Source organism: Rhyacophila brunnea, unplaced genomic scaffold, assembly GCF_057557595.1.
Source record: "Rhyacophila brunnea isolate RB1 unplaced genomic scaffold, BYU_Rbru_1.0 scaffold_17, whole genome shotgun sequence".
Classification (NCBI taxonomy): Eukaryota; Metazoa; Arthropoda; class Insecta; order Trichoptera; family Rhyacophilidae; genus Rhyacophila; species Rhyacophila brunnea.
In genome coordinates, this window is record NW_028232827.1 from 36,687,978 (window position 1) to 36,708,185 (window position 20,208).

Sequence of the window (20,208 nt, forward strand, 5' to 3'; positions counted from 1 at the left end):
GATAATGAATAATATGTCCACCTTTTAACAAAAGAATGAATAGATATCCAAATTCTCGGCTGATTCAAATGCATTCCTTTGGGCAAATAACAATGAGCGGTTCTTGGAATCAATCCCAGAAGTAGGCAAGTGAACTTTGATGAAGGAAAATAACCAATTTTGTCTGATGGCCTGTAATTGAAAGCCAGCGATTCAGCGTCAGGTCGCGTGAGTTCAGATACCACGAATCCTACAGCGTGACAAATATGTTTTAAATTAACAAACTATAATGTTATGAAGTTATCAAATGAAATCTCTTTCACCGTTATTGTACTTACAGATATATATTTTTATATCTTTTTGATCAACACAGTAAATCGATGATTCAATTAGTTAACGCTAATAAAAATGTGCCTGAGAAGTAAAAAGTCTTACCCAGTGGCGCACCCAGGATTTAATATTGGGGGGGGGGGGGGCAAGAAGGAGAATGTAAATTTGTCTCATAGGTTCTTTTTACTTTAATAATGGAGCTGTCGAGTATCGACACATAACAATCAAAAAATATATTGCACAATTATATAAGTAATTGAAAATGTTCATGATCATGAAGTATATTAGCGCTGCGACACGCCGGGCCCCCCACAGTTCGGGCCCTCAGGCTAGATCCCTGTAAGTTCTCCCCAGCCATGACCTACACCACTCCGGAATTCAGGTGGACACCGAGAATTTTTTGACAGTTCCATTAAGGATTGGGTTTCTAAAAAACCTGACATTAGTGTTGTGTTAGAAATTAAAATCTAAGAGATTTTTCTGTAAGGGGTGCTGGAGAATTACAAATCATTTTTTGCCGTGTTTTTATTTGTCTAAGCCCAAAGGTATAGTTTATTGGCTTTCAATGTTTAAAATCATTCTGATAATTTTCATGTTTGGGGGGTGCCAGGGCCCCTTGGCCCACCCCCTGGGTGCGCCACTGGTCTTACCACAGACTCGGTCGCCCCTGTAGGAAACCAAAAGTTGCCCATGAAAATTTTCAAGAACAAAAAGTTGAATTTAAATAATTGACATTTATTTTCCCGGATAAGTATAACATATCATAAACTCATTTCGTGCTAACACCGCGACTGGCGCGTTTGGAGTCGTTGGCCATTAAATATAATTAACGTGGTATTTAAATGTGGTAATTAAAAGGTTATCAGTGATTGTGTTGTATGTTGAACCATGATGTGCGCTGTAAAGTGTGTATAATATACAAACTAATACAATCATATAAATTGGTACGGAAACTGTAAAAATCTATAATTTTTCAAATCATAATATGTGTTAACTGATACTATATTTCACTATAATTATGTTGACAGTGTGGATCATGGCCTGTTGTAGTATTAAAAATAATATAAATACTTATATTTAATCATCAAAAATTTATTTTTTGTAAATAATAATGACATGTTTTTCAAAATCAAAGCAAAAGTTCAAAAATAATATCATTTCATTGACCTTTCAATTTACACAGATAATACCGTATCCTGTATTACTTAGCAGGTGTTATTTCCGGGTATACAGTAGCCAGTTAAATATAAATATAAGCGATTCCAAACCTTTTTTAGGTGGAAAATATTTTATAAAATTTCGGTGAACATCAAACTGTCATTAGGTTCAAAAACACAGTTTTAGATGTCGTGTACAAAAATACTTTTTTTTATCGTTTTTTATGTATGATTTTATAAAAAATATTGAGATAGGTATGTAATCTAAAATTATGTAAGTATGGGGCATTTTGGAAAAAAATAGTTTTTTTAGAATATCATCTCTAGCGTCTCAAAAGTATGCCAGATGGGTATTCCATGATGTTATGATATTTTTAGCAGTGAAAGTTTTAAGACGAAACTATTATTCCTGTAAACTTGTTAATTGTTATGTACGCTGTTTTTAAATATAAATTTCGATAATAATAATAACCATAACGCCAACATCTAACCAAACTAAATTATTTACGACGTTTACGTCATTGTGTTATTAATATGTGAAGTGAAAACTTTTCATATTAGTTTATTTAATCAATTGCAAAATTTTATAAATTCTCATAGAAATCTGATTGGGAATCACTGAAATAAACCGTTCATGACGTATTCGTCCTAATAAAGAATAAATCAATATTTTAAATTTGCTATTAAAACCGTTAGGCACGACCGGGCAACAATTAATTAATCAGTTGCAAAATCACAAACGATTAGGTTAAATCGGTGTCGAATTTAATTATACTAATAAATCTCTAATAACTAATTACCCAATGGTATTATTTAACAAAATTAAACCATATTATAACGTTTCTAATTAATTTAATAATTTAGTTCTCTCTTTTCTGATCAATTAAATTTCTCACATCGTTAACTGATACATAATAATAATTATCGATAAATTAACACTGCGGACAATTTAAAAGAAAAGCAAAATTTTGTTTTCATTAAAAAAAAAACCTTTCTATATTTACTTTATGTGTACATGTATATTCAGGAAAGATACAAATTTTCTAGTAAGTACAACTCATTCAAGTCACTGAAAGCATAAACTCCAATTATTCCGAATTTAAAAGATAGTCATATTACCTAAACCTGTATAGTGCATTGTGTGCACTATTTATGTCGAATCTTAACAGCCTACCTCCACCCCTCGCCACTGACTGTTGTACATAATTTTTTACTAGTAGGATCCTTCCAAAAACCATTGATTTATATAAGTACGAATATGTTAACAAGAACAATAAAAAAAAATGAATACAAATTAAACTAAATTATAGACTTGGGCTTCGGGGTTTTAACTTAATATTTCACTTCACCCCATACAATAAAAAGTAACCACGTTTCTTTATTTTTACTACGACGTTTGATGGATTATGTTACAAAAGACAATGAGAAACGAACTGAATCTAAAATAAAAATTATTGAACATTCTTGCTGTTGTGAAAAAAATGGCAGCAAATTAACAGGACAAGAGAAAATCACCAAATAAGTCATCTTTACGACAGTGACAGGTCTTTTTGTCTATAAATAGAATGGGAAAGGTATCAATTTCGCCTAATAAACTGCGAAATTATGAGAGTAATAAACTCAATCAAAAAAAGTTGATGAGCATCGAGTTTTCTGCCGCTCTAAAGAAAAGAGGTTTTGAAAGAAAATTTTCACTTGAAAAAACGAGGTACCTAAAGTAACATTGATACTAACAGTCGACGTAAGTGGAGCTACGAGTGTCTCCGTCTATTTACGTATTGGACTTTTACCATTATTTGTGTTGAATCATAACACTATATTAATAATAATTATTATTATAATTCAGTGACTAAAGTTCTGGATTATACGAGAAGTATAAAAAAAATTTGCAACAAGTAGACAAATGTAGTAGCGACATTTTACTTGTGAGTGAAATTTAAGTCACAACACGAAATAAATTAATAAAAATGAGGAATTGAGTGAGAATTGAGTTTGTTCCGTGGAAGTATAATATTAGGAATGTTTACGGATGTACATATAGAGGACATGTTGCTTAGTGAGTAGACAATGCAAGGGACACTAAACGCCCACAAGGACATCCCCAAAATGGACACCCCCCACTGGATAGATGAGCTCATAAAGTTCGGTGGATGTACTTGGCAGCAAAAAACTATGGGCCGAGAGGAGTGGTAGCCTTCATCCAACAGTGACCCCGGTTGATGATGATGATGATAATAGGGTAATTCTAAATGTTGTCTATTTTCTATATCCATTGAAGGTATTCAAGTAGATTTAATAAAATATATTAGATAATGATTTAACATATAATTTGAGATTGAACACGAAAAATGGAGTATGTCACTTTAAACTGATTTAGACGAATGTTTTATAAGGTTTAACTCTCGAGCTGTGCATCAGTGAGATATTGGTTTTATCGGACATTATAAAAGGTGTCAAGGGTTTCGCCAAATTAAACAAGTTTAAAATCACTGAAAATATCATAGAACAGATAATAAATAGAATTCCGATAGGCTATATTCATAATGCTACATTTTGATGCAGGGTTTTGAATGTGTGAGTGTCTTACAAAAATAAAACAGGCATTATGCAGTAAAATAGTGTGTGTAATACACCAATTTTATATGAGCGTCAATGCATAAACCGAGGCTTATTGTCAGTACTCGACGTATGACGTATTCTTGACACGTGTTTAAGTTTATCCCGGATTCTCCCCTACTCGAGATCGGTTACATGCTACTTCTTACCCGTTATATATTTCAGTTCCCATTATTTCTGAGTTCCCTACATAGCATTACATAATATTAATATTATATTACAGTTTTATAAAAACAAACTATTAATATTTTGTAATTTTAGCAACGCTCAACTCTCGTGGAGAGTCTTATAATAACAATAACGACAACGGTTGTTCGCCTCCAAAGAGACAAAATAACAACAACAAAGCAAAAGAAAAACGAAAAATCAAAAAAAATAAAATAGCTAGGCGGCCGAAACCGCAAAGAGGCGAAATGCCGCGGCCATTGTGGGGACGTGCCTTAAACTGTATCAATTCCTTTTGTCAGTGGTTCACGGCTCACAATTCATTTTATTCTCCGCTCATATAAAAGATATTATTCAACTCTCGAGTCTTTTCAACGAGTCAATAATTCATTTTAATGAATAAATTATAAACCCACGTTATCACTTCTAACAGAAAAGGGATTATAGGAATAAAATTATTACACCACCCTATATATTATTTACTCAATTATAATATTTAGATTGCAATGAGTCATTTCAAATATTGTTTTCTTGGGATATTTTTAGTAATATTAAAATGTTTATTAAATGATCAATGAAGCAAATGGAAAATAAATGCCTGTCAGTTAGGCCCCACTAATTTACCACTGTACTCAATCGCTACGGATTTGCAAAAGTTGACGAATTTATAGTTTTAGGATCATGCAATATCCTTCAAAACTACATCAACAATGAAATCAATATAAGTATTACTATTAGAAAAAATCAAACTACGGTTTATTACTTCATAATATAGACAATTCAGATCAAGACTCCTCTCAAGTAAAAATAAAATGTATTTACATAATTTGGAAACACATCAGAAAGATGCCTATTAGAGAAAAGCTTTTAAAAAATACGGGACTCGAACCCTCATCCATTAGATTCTGGGTCGAGTGTATATAATTCACTAATTTTATTATCAGTCTTGGTAATATTTTTCCAACTTCAAAACTAAAAAAAACGGTTATTAGTATATCAGTAAATACTATTGTCTACAAGAGCTTTTAATTAAGTATACTAATTACATTTTTAACAGAAATGACAGTTTAAATCGTTCAATGGTTGGATTATCGGTGACTGTTTGGTTGTTGATTAGTAATGCGCAAAAAACCGACTTTTTTATATTTAAATCACGACTCCGAGGAACGATTTAAAATGGTATTTCATGATAGGGAGAGTAAGTTTAATAGTAGAATTTGAGTTTTTGTTAAAAAATAATAATAATTTTTGATACATACTCAATTAATAAGGGGAAAAAATATTTTATTAGAGCGCGATGCTCAATTCGTACTTACCATAAAATAACAGTAAAAATTGTAAGTAGCCGAAATCCATCTGTTAACTATAGATTATGGAGATAAGGAATCCTTAACCATAGACTACTTTTGTTATGAACTCGCCCCCTTGCCCCCCTTCCGTATTGCCATTTACCACTGACAGCTGCTGTCAAAATAAATTGACGTGTCTTTAAAACGGCCAATACACTCAAATTCATTTAACAATTGATCTCAATATGGGTATTTAACAACTATTAAATATCCGTGACATTTAATACGACATATTTTCCTTTACTTTCTTGATTCTGTACATGTTTTAATTTAGTAAAACCGATTATCGAATTGAAATGTCAGTGTCAATGAATTATGAATTAACTTTTCTTATTCAGATTTAGATATTTATGTAATAATAAACCAATAGATAGGTAGTTGAAATATATAAGTACTTAGTTACCTACACACCAACATGGTAATATTAGTTTTAATCACTCTATATAATTATTCACATCATGGCATATATTTGTAATAATTGTAAATGACAAAATCTGACATTTCAACGGCAAGTGTTACCGTATCGGGAAAAACATGGTCAAAAAATAACTTATATTATTCACTAATTGCGGAGACATTTAATCATTTTTATTAAATATTAATTGTGTATTTATAGTTATAGTTATTGAATTTATTTTGTATATTTTTCATATTTTTGTCATCGTTTAACAATTACAAAATAATTTACCTAAATTATGAAAAAGAGAATTTTTATTTATGGTAATATTTTCAATAGAAAAACAGAACGAAGCTATTGCAGATTTGGTGGACCATAGACAACTCGATCATAACTATGAAAGGCTTTCTGGATAGTGTTTTGTTGTAATTTTGTTGTAATTATGACAGACGATTGTGCATAGGGCTCTTAGATTCATTTTAAAGGAAAAATCACACCTTTCCGATTAGGCAGACGATAAAGATACAAATAAATGATTGAAGAGGTATTCATTGAACTATTAACTCACGTGCATTCCAAAGTTTGAAGATCCATGCTACCAGGAGTACAGAGAGTGGTCGCGGTATTTAATGAGAAGGCGGTGGTCACCTTCATTCACTTTGCTGTGTGCAGCGTCTCGAATTGACAGGGAATTATTGTTATCAGCTCAATTGCAGCGCGAATCGAGTGCACTGGATTCGTCTCGTCACGTAAATCTATCTGTCTACCTTCTCGCGTATTCTTTTTGCCTGATACGATTTCCTTGTTTTGTTTATAGTTTCCTTACATATCGATGAATATTTTGAAATTTTAATTAATTTTTATTGTTATATAAGATGCGCAATACATTATTAATTTTTTTTTTTTTTTCCGTTTTTTACCAATAAGAAAAAACAGCAAATTGTATGATAATATTAATTATCTTCTTATAATTTTACTGGACTAGATAACGCTAAACTTTCTCCTCCAGTAATATGGCCGAGGTAAAACAATTTTCTAGTTTTAATGCTACGCAAAATAGTTGTTTTCTATATTCCTTCGAGGAAGTCTAACTTTGTTAGAAAAGGAACTAACCATTAGTCTAAAAAATCTTGGATTTAAATCTATAGAACGACATCTAGAAAGCTTCGGCTATTTGCGATATTTTCTTCTGTAATAAATATGTGAAAAGAATGACACACGGTATTCGTACGTGAAGATGACTACTTTCGTGCATCTCAAAATATTTTTAATGCCTCAGAAAAGTGTTGAAGAACTCTTAGAACGTCTAAACTAAACACCCCTTTACACATAAGCTTTTATAAATTATATTATTAAAAGACTCTGATTATATAAGAAACAGAACAAAACAAAATAGCCAGTGGAAAATTTATTTTTTTCGTATTTATTTATTAATTAAATACTTATAAAATTTAAGTCTATAAAAGAAATATATATAAATATTGAATATAATATAATCACACATTTGGCCATTAGGTCTAAAATCCTCAATATATCTGCTTGATTTTGATAATCATGCACAACTCCACGGAATTATTAAACTCATTATTTTGTTGTACCTAGCCATCCAAGCATTTTGAATATTAGATTGATTAAGACGAGATATACCTAACTTGCCAGCAACGCCCAGTTGAGTCCCATTAAATTGAGGCTTTTCAGCGATTATAAATGCAGAAAATATATAATTTGATTGTTTATGGCGTATTGAAAACATATGTTATAAAAAATTATACAACATATGGAGATACGACAATTTCAATATTAAATGTTATATTTTTCCTGAAATATAATAGTTCTATTTATCGCTGTTCTATTTTGTCACTGTTCTGTTTTTTCCATGTTCTATTTATTCATGGAACCATTTTGTTATAGCTACACTTTATAAATTCACACGAGATAAAAATGTGTAAAAAATATCGATCATCATCAATTAACATAAGAATCGTGACCCCTTTTATTTGATTTATTTTTAATTGGTTAAAATACTACTGAAGGCCTTCATTCGACAGTTGTACATTTGTTCTGATTGAAAAATATTGATATGAGTAATCGTTAATAAAATCATTATAACAATTATTAAAAACGAAAACGTCAAAATGTACGATGGTAATTATTTTATGCGCTCATGATAACTTAATTATTTATCATATGATATATATATTAAAACATCCATTATCACGTCGATTTATTTAAAAGCGATAATGAGCCTTGGCCTTTTATTTTTTTTATATTATAATTGCATGAAATAGGATGGTTTTATTTATTTATAACATAGAAACACTTTGGGCCCACGTTGGTTGCAAGTTATAGTATTTATAAAATAGAAACACTTAGTATTTATTCCGAGTCCACGGAGATGTAATCAACAATAACATAGAATACTTCAAACGGTACACAAAAACAGATTAACAAAATAAGATGACTCTCTCGACCAAATAACCAGATGAACTTTCCAAAGAATTAGTTAAGTTCAGATAGGTATCACATTTGACTACTAGATACCTCACTTAACACTAAAAATGAATCTCTATACTATAAGGAGCTTAGTCTCAAAATAAAGGATCTGAATGATCAAAAAGGTCAGAGATAATCAGACTAAACTGACTGGCTGTAAGACTGTGAGAGATCTGTGAATAACCTGTGAGAGATATCAATTACGGAGTCAACATAGAGTTAAATACTCATCCGTCTACATAGTGCTTACGGCGTTCAGTCAATGGGCAGCGTCATCTATGGGTTTTTTTTCAAAATCACGCTGCTAAACATAGAGTTAAATCCTAATCTGTCTACATAGCGCTTGCGGTGTCCAGTCAATGAGCAGCGCCATTTATGTGTCTCTTTTCGAAGTCATACCGCTATAATGGTTATTAATAAAAAAAAAACGTACTGTTAGGTTAAAGCGGATACAGCGGAAAAAGCATTTTGAAAATAGCCGATAAACTGGATTATTTGTTAGTTTGGGTTAGGTTAGGTTAGGTTAGGTTTGGTTAGGTTAGCCTAACAAATAATCCAGTTTATCGGCTATTTTCAAAATGCGTTTTCCGCTGTATCCGCTTTAACCGAACAGTACCAAAAAAACTATATTATATATATTAAAATGTACTTTAAATTAATCATTGTGTATTTTTTTTGTTTATTGGATAATACTTTCTATTTATTATCAAAACGACTAACAGTATAATTTTTGATATACTTTGTTTGACGCAAGGGATGCAGAAATCTAACGTGTGACAAAGAAACATCTACCCACATAAGATGCATTTGAGTAATCTTAAATTCTAAATAATATTAATGTTAATGTGATGATAATAAATTGTGAATGTACATTTTAATATTTTAAAGTAAACATGACCTCCACCCAGTTATTTTGCACAATTCAGTTTCGTTACTGATCGGGAAATTGTGAACAGATATTTTTTTAAGTGGTTTTATTTAGAACGGGCACGTCAAGCTTTCAGTGGGCTGTAATCTACAATTTAGTATCCAAAATCTCTCCTACTATGTAATTCTTCAACATGAACTAATGTGTCGCTACATTTCAAAATCAGCCAAGTCCACCTTTAGGTATTTTTTACTTTTTTGTGAATTGCTGAAGAACTACTGCTTTCTAATATTTCTGCATTATCAAAATGTGGAATTTATTAATTTTAAATATTCTATATTCGAAATAATATAAATTTTCACCCTTGTGACTACGTATTTGATAAAACAAAAAGCTGTTTGTCTCCTATTCATCTATTATGGACTTGGTTGATTTTGAAATATAGCGACACTAATGTTTCTTTTATTTTGTAAACTGTCAATTCACGGACGGATAATTATTTATGTACCTATTGTTATATTATTTCTATCGCTTTGGATTTTGTTTGATAAATATTGTTTTAAAAAAAAAATGTATTCAGTTGAAAATGTCCCTCTGAGGCGGACGAAAACGGTACTAATCTCTTGATTAAAAGTGGAATAAGTATTACAAAAAAATTACGTTTTATTAAATAAAAACAACAATGAACTAATGTATTATATTTAGCAGAGAATGCTGAGGAGTTACAAATTAAACAACAATACGTCTTGTCCATGACACCACATCCCGAAGCGGGCCCCCAGCCTAAGATCTTTGGCGGGCCCCCTTACCTATCGCTAAGGTTAAAGGCAGTATGACGATCTACAGTTGCATATTCCAAATGGTGTTCGAGGTAAAATTAAGGGCATTTTTAATTTTTTAAGATTTTTTAAAGATTTTTTTGCATTTCTAACACACCCACTTTTATGTTGTTATGCACAATTGTGGACCACTTGTCGAATATCGACAATAATGAAAAATTGCATCGTACAAACAAATGTTATTAAATGTTAGTATGCTTAAAGTGAAACAGCGCCGCAGGCGACATTTTCTTGGTATTAATGCAATTTTGTGATTTGTGTTTATCTCACTTGGCTGGACCCTCCTTAAGCATAGGCCCCTCCTTATGGAGCCCATGGTCTTGTCTTACAACACCATAAAGAAATACTAAATTTCTTATTCGTCGTGAATATGATATTGTTTCGTCTTATATTGGACACTCATTATTAAACTATTATCCTAAATAGGATAATAGTTTGATAATAGTATTGAGTCTATTGCATGGCAGTAAGTAAAGTTGTGATCAAATTGAGATGCATGTCACGTCACTATCACGGCTACAAATTTAGTTTATGGTTTTGTCATTTTGCAGAATATTTTGAACGATCACCACCTCTCTAAATTCAATTATAGATAGTGCCAACTCTAATGTATTAGTATTTTGAATAATTATTAATTATTAATGCTAATTTCAAATAATTTTAACAGTTTCTACGTGTGCGTACGTTAAAATTACTTGCGATATTATAACCATAGATAATATTTTAAACAGAACCCAACCTGCAGACTATAGATAATAGACGATATTCTTATAGAAAATACATAGTGCCAACCACTAAAAACAAAAAAAAACGTAATTTTGACATGATAAAATGATAAAAACGTCATGCAGATGTCGACGCAGTGTGGATCAACGTGAGGTGACCTCATTGTTGTTTTGGTGATTTCGGTAGATTTTGCCAATTGATAATGTTCGTTTAAACGTCCAAAATTTGCTACGGGATGGGACCATTAGTCTGATAACATTGTATACACCAATAAAAACGACAATACACACTTTTTTCCCGTAGCGGTAGCTTACTGTGACGACACGTGATAGTCCGCGACATGCAACATAATATATTTCGCGCTTAAACCTACACCTCAGTTTAAAACGTGGAGACTCACGTCTTCTCTTTCACTAACTACTACGAGTAATGTGGATCTACGAATACGAATCAAATGATACAAGGTCACACGGATTTTTCATGGTTAATTTGTAAACGGTTTTCCCGTAAACCGTTTGGTAAAAGAAATTAAAAATGGAATGGTTAACGTTTCCCTTCAAAATCTCAATAAAATAATATTATTACAAATGGATGTCCACTTTTTTTACATTTTAAGCCCAGTCGCACATTGAAAATCGTTTCGACTGGGATAATAGTCATAAATAAAAACTGAGCGCAACATGCAACTTTCTTATGTGCGTACAGCAAGGTCGTGTGAGGACAGTGACGTCACTTGGGAAGCCAAAATGAATGCCGAAGTGCGACATTTCGGGATTATACCTACGCTGCATGTTAGGTGAAAATAATTGCATGTCCAGATGTTTTTTTCAAACTAAAATGTTTTATTTCAGCAGTGTGCGAAAGTTTATAATATAACGACGTGTGTTTTGTGAATAAAGATGACGTCACATCGACTTATTCGACACGTTGCACGCGAGAGGAGTTTTGATGTGAGAGCTGGCTAAGTACTTCACTCTTATGGTGAGATCAATGACATTATTAATGGACAACGCACTCAATACAGTAGCTAGCAAGTAAATTCATGTATAGGTAGACGTCACGCAATTTCCATTATGCGATATCATGCATCGGGAATTTATAGCAATATTACCTTTATTGTGACAACATGTTAGAACAGTGTTTCTAGTGTCAATGTTCATTTGAGCGAACCCGTTCGATACGAACCATTTGGCAGACCCGACAAAAAGCATCGGGAATTTATAGCAATATCACCTTTATTGTAATGGCGTTAGAACAGATTATGCCATACGGCACACCCGACAAAATAGTGAACTGAAATTTATCCCTATTTAAAATATTTACAAGGCGTGGTAAATGATATAGATTGTAAAGATACAGTAGGTAGATAATAATTAATGTGGGAAGGAAAGTAGGTTTCTATTTTTTAAATTATTATTTATGGAAAGTACCTATTTAAAAGCTTATTTGAAAAATTACTTCGAGCAATAAATACAAATTGGCTAAACGTTTACTAAATTAATTTTTAAATACGAACGTTGATTTATTTATTTAGTAAGAAGTTGTAATTAATGGGAGAATTAATCAGAAAAAGGTAGTCCACATACAAAATCATTAGAAGAATTCGCTTCGTGATAGTAATTAATAATTGTATCTGGCAGGCTTTCACAACAATCCTTGCACAAAACATGTTCTGGTTCTAATGTTTCAAAATCAATTCAGAGTGTAACGCTGGAAGACGTTAATTTATCGCCTACGTGATTGATTTACGACGCTCATTTAAGAAGATGGGCAAACATCTTCTCCAGTTATGCCCAACTGTCAAATCGCAAACGCTTTGTACGTAAAAATATGACTCCGTGATTGCTACTATAATATTCTGGATCGGCTGTCTCTAGTTTTCCTATCGCCTGTAATCTAGTAAAATCTTTCACTTCACCTAATCGGTGTCCATGCTCTGTTTCTTTTCTACATGACCATACTTTCCAGAACAATTCAAGCAGTGGATGCAAAATAGTTGAACATCAGAGGCGAAGGGCGACTTCTGGAAAAAGATAGGCTGTAGAAATCACAAAAAAGAGCACACTTGTCAGGTATACTTACGGAAAATAAGAAGATAATACGATACTACAACTGATGAAACTAATTCGATGAAATTTCAACAACACAATAACGATATAAAATTGAGCGTTGAGTTTAAATTGAACGTAGTTATGCAGAATGTAGCCAGTCCACAATAATGTTGAGCTGAGATAATGGCACTTTAGCAACAACGTGATATTAAAAATGTATGTAAAATGTAACATTGTAAATAGTATTTTATTTCAAGAATATTTTTTTTGCGGCTTGGCTATTTCCAACAGAACGTAGAAAAAACCTTCTCGCATCTGATCTATATCATATCTCATTTTTTTTATTTTTGTAGACTGGCTACTTTCGGCATAGCTATGTCCAATTATGTATTTTTCTAAACATTTATACAGATACAAAATAATCTATATTAATTATATGTGATTGACTTCCAAAGATTTTTTTTATATAATCTTATTATTATTTATTTTGGACAAAGCTGCAGTCATAGACAATAATATTTTTCGCAAAGGTTTTAGGCTTCGCCTCATGACCCTACCGCATTGTATAGTGTTTCAGTAGACAGAGTTGAGGTCACGTGACGTATTCACGATATAGGAATAATCGTATAAATACAATAGTTGAAGACATATGGCGCTGTCGCATATTTTTCACCTTTGATACGAATTCTAAATTAAATACTTGAAGATTCTGACGAAAGATGGGTATGTTTATTTTTTTTATTTTATAATGTCTTTATTATCAAACAAAAACTTTTTGTACACGTGTTAAAACTGTGAACTAACAAGCCCCTCCTGTGCAATAATTCTATTTTCAAATGAGGAACGCCCCCAAATTTATTATTTCATTTTACGCTTTTGTGGTATACGGATTTATCAATTTACGTAATTTGATACTTTTTGTAACAAAAATATGATTAAAACGATAAGGAGTGATGTTACAATTATTATTAGTAAACTTTTGGTTCAATGCGAAAAAGAAAAGGAGCCGCGTCTAAAAAGAGAGCCGATACATTATTTAAACACGCGTTGCCGCCATGACATGTACGTCACTGGGAAGTCTTCTATATGCGACTACAGCGACTTCCTGTTAGTTATCGACTATATCTTATTGTCGAAGAGTAGTCTATTTTTTAAGAAGGTAGGCTTTAAATAATCGCCTGGTATGTAGCTTTTGCCACCGTTGAACATCACTGCCATATGCGGTAGAAAATTATTTATTGATGTAAAACAAGAAGCAGTATAATACGATACAATTAAATCTTCACTGCAATAATTATTATAACCGCGATGTATTTACCAAAACACATCGCACGTAAGTCATGTCGGGTCGTTAAAGAAATTTCATGGCGTGGTTTAATTTTTTAATTGGTGAACATTCTAAATTGAATAATAGTTTATGAAAATTTTTGTGATGTTATGTCTATAAAAGGCTTGAAAAACATAACAAAGATTTTAACTATCAATATGCATCACGTAGATTAATGTACACTTTTGCGAATCTAAGATAGTTGATTGGCTTTAAAGTTTTACGTTTTCTGCAATGGCACTTTGTTTAAAACTTTCTTAACGGAAAATTGATTATTTTTCCTGAGTATTTTTGTATACCTAGAATATATTTGATTCGATATTTCTATACGAAGTCGAGTCGTGAACCCTGAAGGCAAGAGAACGGAAGGCAATTGATGCCTTTGAGATGTGGTGTTGGCGCCGAATGCTTTGCATTTCTTGGACGGAGCACAGGACGAACCAGTCAATCATCCAGAGACTGAAGATAAAGGAACGTCTCTCGACAATATGTCTGAGAAGAATTCTGCAGTTTTTTGGACATATTTTCAGGCGCGGACCGGACAATCTGGAGAGACTGGTAGTTTTGGGTAGCCTCCAGGGAAGGCGAAGCAGAGGAAGAGCGTCTGCGCGATGGAGTGACCAAGTAAAAGAGCTGACTGGGGGCACCATCCATTCTGCCCTGAGAGAAGCGGAAGATCGAGAAGGATGGAAAGTCTTGGTCGCTCAAAGAATGGCAAAATTTAAATGTGGTCACGATCCTCAGTCATGAGTGCACAACCAAGAAGAGAAGAGAGAATATATTTATCGCTGCTGGTGAAAGAAAACTCACATAGCTGCTACACCGGGTAGAGGAAGAGAGTTGCAAATACTGCTTATTATTAGGAATAAAACCAAGTTAATCGTTTTCGATCCGGCTAACCTTCTACCAGCAGCAGGTATACTCCAAAAACTAGAAATAGTGAACGAGTTTGTATATCTGAGATCAACCATTAGTTGGAAAAGGTAAATATAAAGTATGCATAGAAGGCGCATATAGATTTCGAAAAATGTGATAACACGTTTTAAAACTATATGAATTTCAATTGCGACAAAAATTAGGCTTGCACAATTATTAGTGTTCTTCTTATTTTCGTACGGTGTCGAGTCATGGACCCTGGGCGCAAGAGAGCGGAATTCTTATTTAAACTTCAAATAATGCTATTCTTTAATCTTACTTACTTACCTACGGATGATAATCAATTTCAAAGAAATGTGCGAAGAAGTAGTTTTCACTTACCTGAAACAAAAAGAGATAAAAAACATTATAATCAAATAATTATTTGCATACTTCAATTTATTATTAATGTAATACATGTATTAGTATTATACGTTTCCTCGTAAAATACATTATGAAAATACATTATGTGTATGGGTTAATTTATCACAACATAAAGTACTTATGTAATGAACTAATTATAGGTATTATATATATATATATGCCTAGAATATGTTATTATCCGTAGTATCAGTTTATAAACATCGCCTTTAACTCATTGGAAAATCTATATAACTAATAATATTAATTTAGAAGAAATACAACAAACAGATCAACTAGCATTGAAGCCTCGTAAATGACATTCAGCTTTTTGAGAGGGGATGTTAAATCGTTATAAAAAATCAGGTTATCAATTTAAATAAAAACAAAAATATAGTTTTCACAAACGAATAAATAATTGTTTTCAAACAGTTTTTTATATTTAATTCCATTTTTTGTGTTTTTGCAATATTCAAACTTCCTTCTGTCAAAAATCTTAAATGTCAATGTTAGAACATCGATACATATTTTATATTGAGATTAAGAAATGTTTCTCATGGGATTATGTATGACCCCAAAATAAATTAATCAAGATTAAGATTAGTATTAAATATAAGACAATGATATGGACATATCGTCAATATGTCATCGCATAGATGAGGACGTTTTATCTGTTTATTGAATCTCTGTTAACTAAATATGATATAAAGTTGTACTATAATATTATTGATCAATTCAGTCGATCAGTAACAGACCACGAGGAATATATTGGTAAAATGATAGCATTATAAATATTAAGCTAGTTTTTTTAACAACATATTACGGGCACCAAATTTCAAGTCTCAGGTATATGGAAATAGGCAAATAAGTCATTGAAAATTTCGGGGCAAATACACACATATATAGCCCAAATGATGTTAATATCTATTATAGTAGGTATGTATGTAAAAATTTGTATGCGTAGTATCGAATTTGCAGGTAAAATACAGGTCTTTCAATATTTTTTTTGAATAATTAATACATATCTAATTATTTGAAAGAGTGTAGGTATTGTTATATTTGTTTTGTAAACGATTATACTAAATAGAGCCTATGTAGTTTGATTTATTTGATAAGAAAATAAAACATTATTCGGTTACCGTTAGCGCAAAAGAAATACTTCGGATGACTAACAAAGCTTTTTTTAATCATTTATTTACTCATTGGTATCTCAGGTCTCCACACAAAAGATGCAATCAGTGAAGCCAATAACAGAAAACAAAATTAACTGTCACTATGTTTAATTGTCTTTTTTAAGGAGGCGAAAAGATAAAATGTATTTTTCATTACATTTCATTAAATTTTAATGTTAGTTTGTTACTGATTTTACTTCCACTATACCTTTAGACTTATTACACGAGCATGTACATTGGCATAACAAACGTTAACGCTGTAAATTAGTCACGAATTGATTTGGCAATGCAACCGTAGATGCTTTTTTTTTTTTCGACCATGCCCGAACCTGATAGGATCATATGGGCCTCCACAGAGTGGAGGTTTGTATTGACAGATTTTGTTTTTTACGAGAAATGGATGTCAGCCACTTGCTCAACCTATTAGGTCCATACCCTGACACACACAAATTGAAAAACAAAATGTGTACTTGCCAGACCCAGGATTCGAACCTGGGACCCACGGCTTTATAGTCCAACGCTTATGCCGCGCGGCCACCGTTTTATTATTATTAGGAAAGAGTATTTAGGTGTTATGTGATAGGCAACGGAAATCCTTATCAATGGCCCCCGATCCTTGACGTGGTCCAGTGGAAGGTATATGTCGGTAATAAGACTCGTGCATCTAAGTAAGGAAGTGGTTATTTATTCTACAATTAATCTCAATGTATAGGTATATGGAATAAATAAAAGGAAAATGGTTATTGTCATTTTATTAATAAATATCATTATGTTAAATCGGGTGAAATTAAAATCGTACTGTCGCGTACTAGCATTATGATGTCTTCATTTAGTGATATTGTTATGTGTTATGTGCAACGTAAATCCTTACCAATGGACCTCGATCCTTCACGTCGTCTAGTGGAAGTTGTATGTCAGTAATAAGAGTCGATGGATGTTAATATTTAGTGTTGTTTATTCGTCAATTAATCTCAAAGTAGGAAGGGAAAATCTCAAGAGTTCAATTCACAGCGAAACAACTTGGAGATTAGAGCTGAGTTAAGTTTCAACAAGTTGAATGGTCCGATTTGAATGATATTAGAATCATTTACAATGTTTAAAACATGAAAAAGTTAATAACGTATTAATAAGTTAATAAAATGACACTTAGTTCATGTAGGTATAAGGGTTTATATTATTATATGTGTAGTGACACAGCTAGATAGGGTGAAAAAATTGGAGTTGATCAACAATAATATTGAGTAGATACACTGCAATAGTCGAAATCATACCAATTGAATATTCTTAACAATATGTACCTAGTTAATTAATTACTTAGGATCTAAACATAAGACAATTTAGTGTCATTGGAAAGATATCATAAGAGGTGTTATAGATTCATAACAATGGCATTAGACCTATTGGCCAATGCGCTATAATACGAGGGTGGGTCAATAAGTCCTTAGAAAAGCCAACAGGTGGCGCGACTAGTACTGCAAGCGGTTTGTTTTCATGCAGCGGCACTACCGATTCAGTATGCTGCGAAGTTTCAATCAGATTGGTCGGGTTGTTGTGTGTTTCTCGTACATTTAAAAAAAAAATTGCTTGTGGAAAATGGAAAAATGGAAAATGGAGAAAATTGAGTTTAGAGTTGTTATTAAACATTTTAATATAAAAGGGTTAACAGCAAAGGAAATAAAAAATGAGTTGGATTTAGTTCACGGCATATCTGCTCCTTCACTTGCAACTATTTATAACTGGTTAAATGAATTTAAACGTGGTCGTACATCAACAAAGGATGAACCACGCTCAGGACGTCCTGTAGAGGTGACTACACCAGAAATGATCAATAAAATCCACGATATGGTGTTAAGTGACCGAAGATTAAAGTTGAGTGAGATAATTGAGGTTACAGGGATCTCAAAAGGTAGCGTCATTTCTATTTTACATGACAAATTGGGCATGAAAAATATTTCTGCAAGATGGGTGCCGCGTTTGCTCACAGTCGACAATAAACGCAGTAGGGTGGTGGCCTCTAAAGCTCTGTTGTCGCTCATGCAACGCAATCCGGATGAATTTTTTCGTCGCTTTGTGACTGTAGATAAAACATGGATACACCACTATACTCCCGAGACGAAAGAACAGTCAAAGCAGTGGATTGCGAAGGCAAACCATGTCCAAAGAAGGCGAAAACCGTAAAATCAGCTGGTAAGGTTATGGCTACTGTATTTTGGGATGCACGTGAAATTATTTTCGTTGACTATTTGGAAAAAGGAAAAACAATAACAGGGGATTATTATGCATCTTTATTGGACCAGCTAAAAAACAAAATTGAAGAAAAACGGCCTCATTTAAACAGGAAAAAAAATCCTCTTTCATCAGAACAATGCCCGTGTTCACACATGTTTACGATCAATGGCTAAAATTGAAGAATTGAAGTTCGAATTGGTCGACCACCCACCGTATTCGCCAGATTTAGCCCCCAGTGACTTTTTCCTTTTCCCAAACCTAAAAAAATGGCTAAGTGGACAACGTTTTTTTTCAAATGAAGAAGTCATCGATCGGACAAATGCTTATTTTGAGGACCTTCCGAAAACTTATTTTTCTGACGGTTTAAAAAAAATTGAGAAACGTCTAACCAAGTGTATTGAGCTCCAAGGAAATTATGTTGAGAAATAAAAAAAAATACAAAAATAAAACCTGTTTTAATGCTTTTTTCTAAGGAATTATTGACCCACCCTCGTACACAATAAAACACAATAAAAAATATAAACACAATGAAATTATAAATATTCATGAAATGAATAAAAATGCTTAATTACGAAAAACAACCAATATAAAACACGAAAGATGAAGAGAAAGTAAGTTGTTATGTAAATATTAAAAAAATTATAACATTTCTGCGTTACAAATATTTGGTAATAATTATAGTAGGTAATTGTGACTACCTACTTACTATAAGATGCTGAAAATGTGTAAAAGAAATTTTTATTCAATCTCGAAGCTGTTCTGCCACCTGTAATGGGTACAAATATCGTCAGCCATATTACAATTGTACAATTTACAGCACGCAAATCGTAACAATGATAAAAGTGTATTCTGTTACATTTATATCGCCAACAGGATATTATCAACAGTAAAACAGTGTGATAGCGGCCGCTGGACGTTTCACTTTGTAAATAAACATTGCTTATAAAATAATATACTACAAACGTGGGCATTCGCAACTGAGCCGGACCTGTAAATTTCTACTTGTGTCGTAAACTGTAGCCCAGTTGACACGTTGTTGACTAGACTAGACCACGCTTTATGATCAGGTTGTTATGGTAACATAACATGAGCTGTGAATTGCAAACAAAAAATAAATAAATTTCAATGAAATTGGATACGAAACGGAGTTACACGTCAAGACTTGAGAGTGGGATGATTGTTTGGGGTCCATATATGTTGAAGTACAGTTTTATGGTCAGGAAAATTCATAAACT

General features: G+C 32.4%; 1 protein-coding gene across 2 annotated transcripts in view; it reads right to left on the reverse strand.

Annotated features, from left to right (window-relative positions):
• Positions 1-20,208, reverse strand: part of Samuel (SAM-motif ubiquitously expressed punctatedly localized protein) — a 277,721-nt gene that overhangs the window by 71,186 nt on the left and 186,327 nt on the right. Inside the window, exon 7 of one of the 2 annotated variants that reach the window (XM_085944321.1) lies at positions 13,952-15,554. The exons of the other annotated variant lie outside the window; for it this stretch is intronic. Within the exon in view, the coding sequence (XP_085800447.1) occupies positions 15,501-15,554 (54 nt within the window). The 3' untranslated portion in view covers positions 13,952-15,500. Of the gene's footprint in view, positions 1-13,951; positions 15,555-20,208 lie in introns of those variants that run through there. 2 annotated transcript variants of the gene reach the window in all.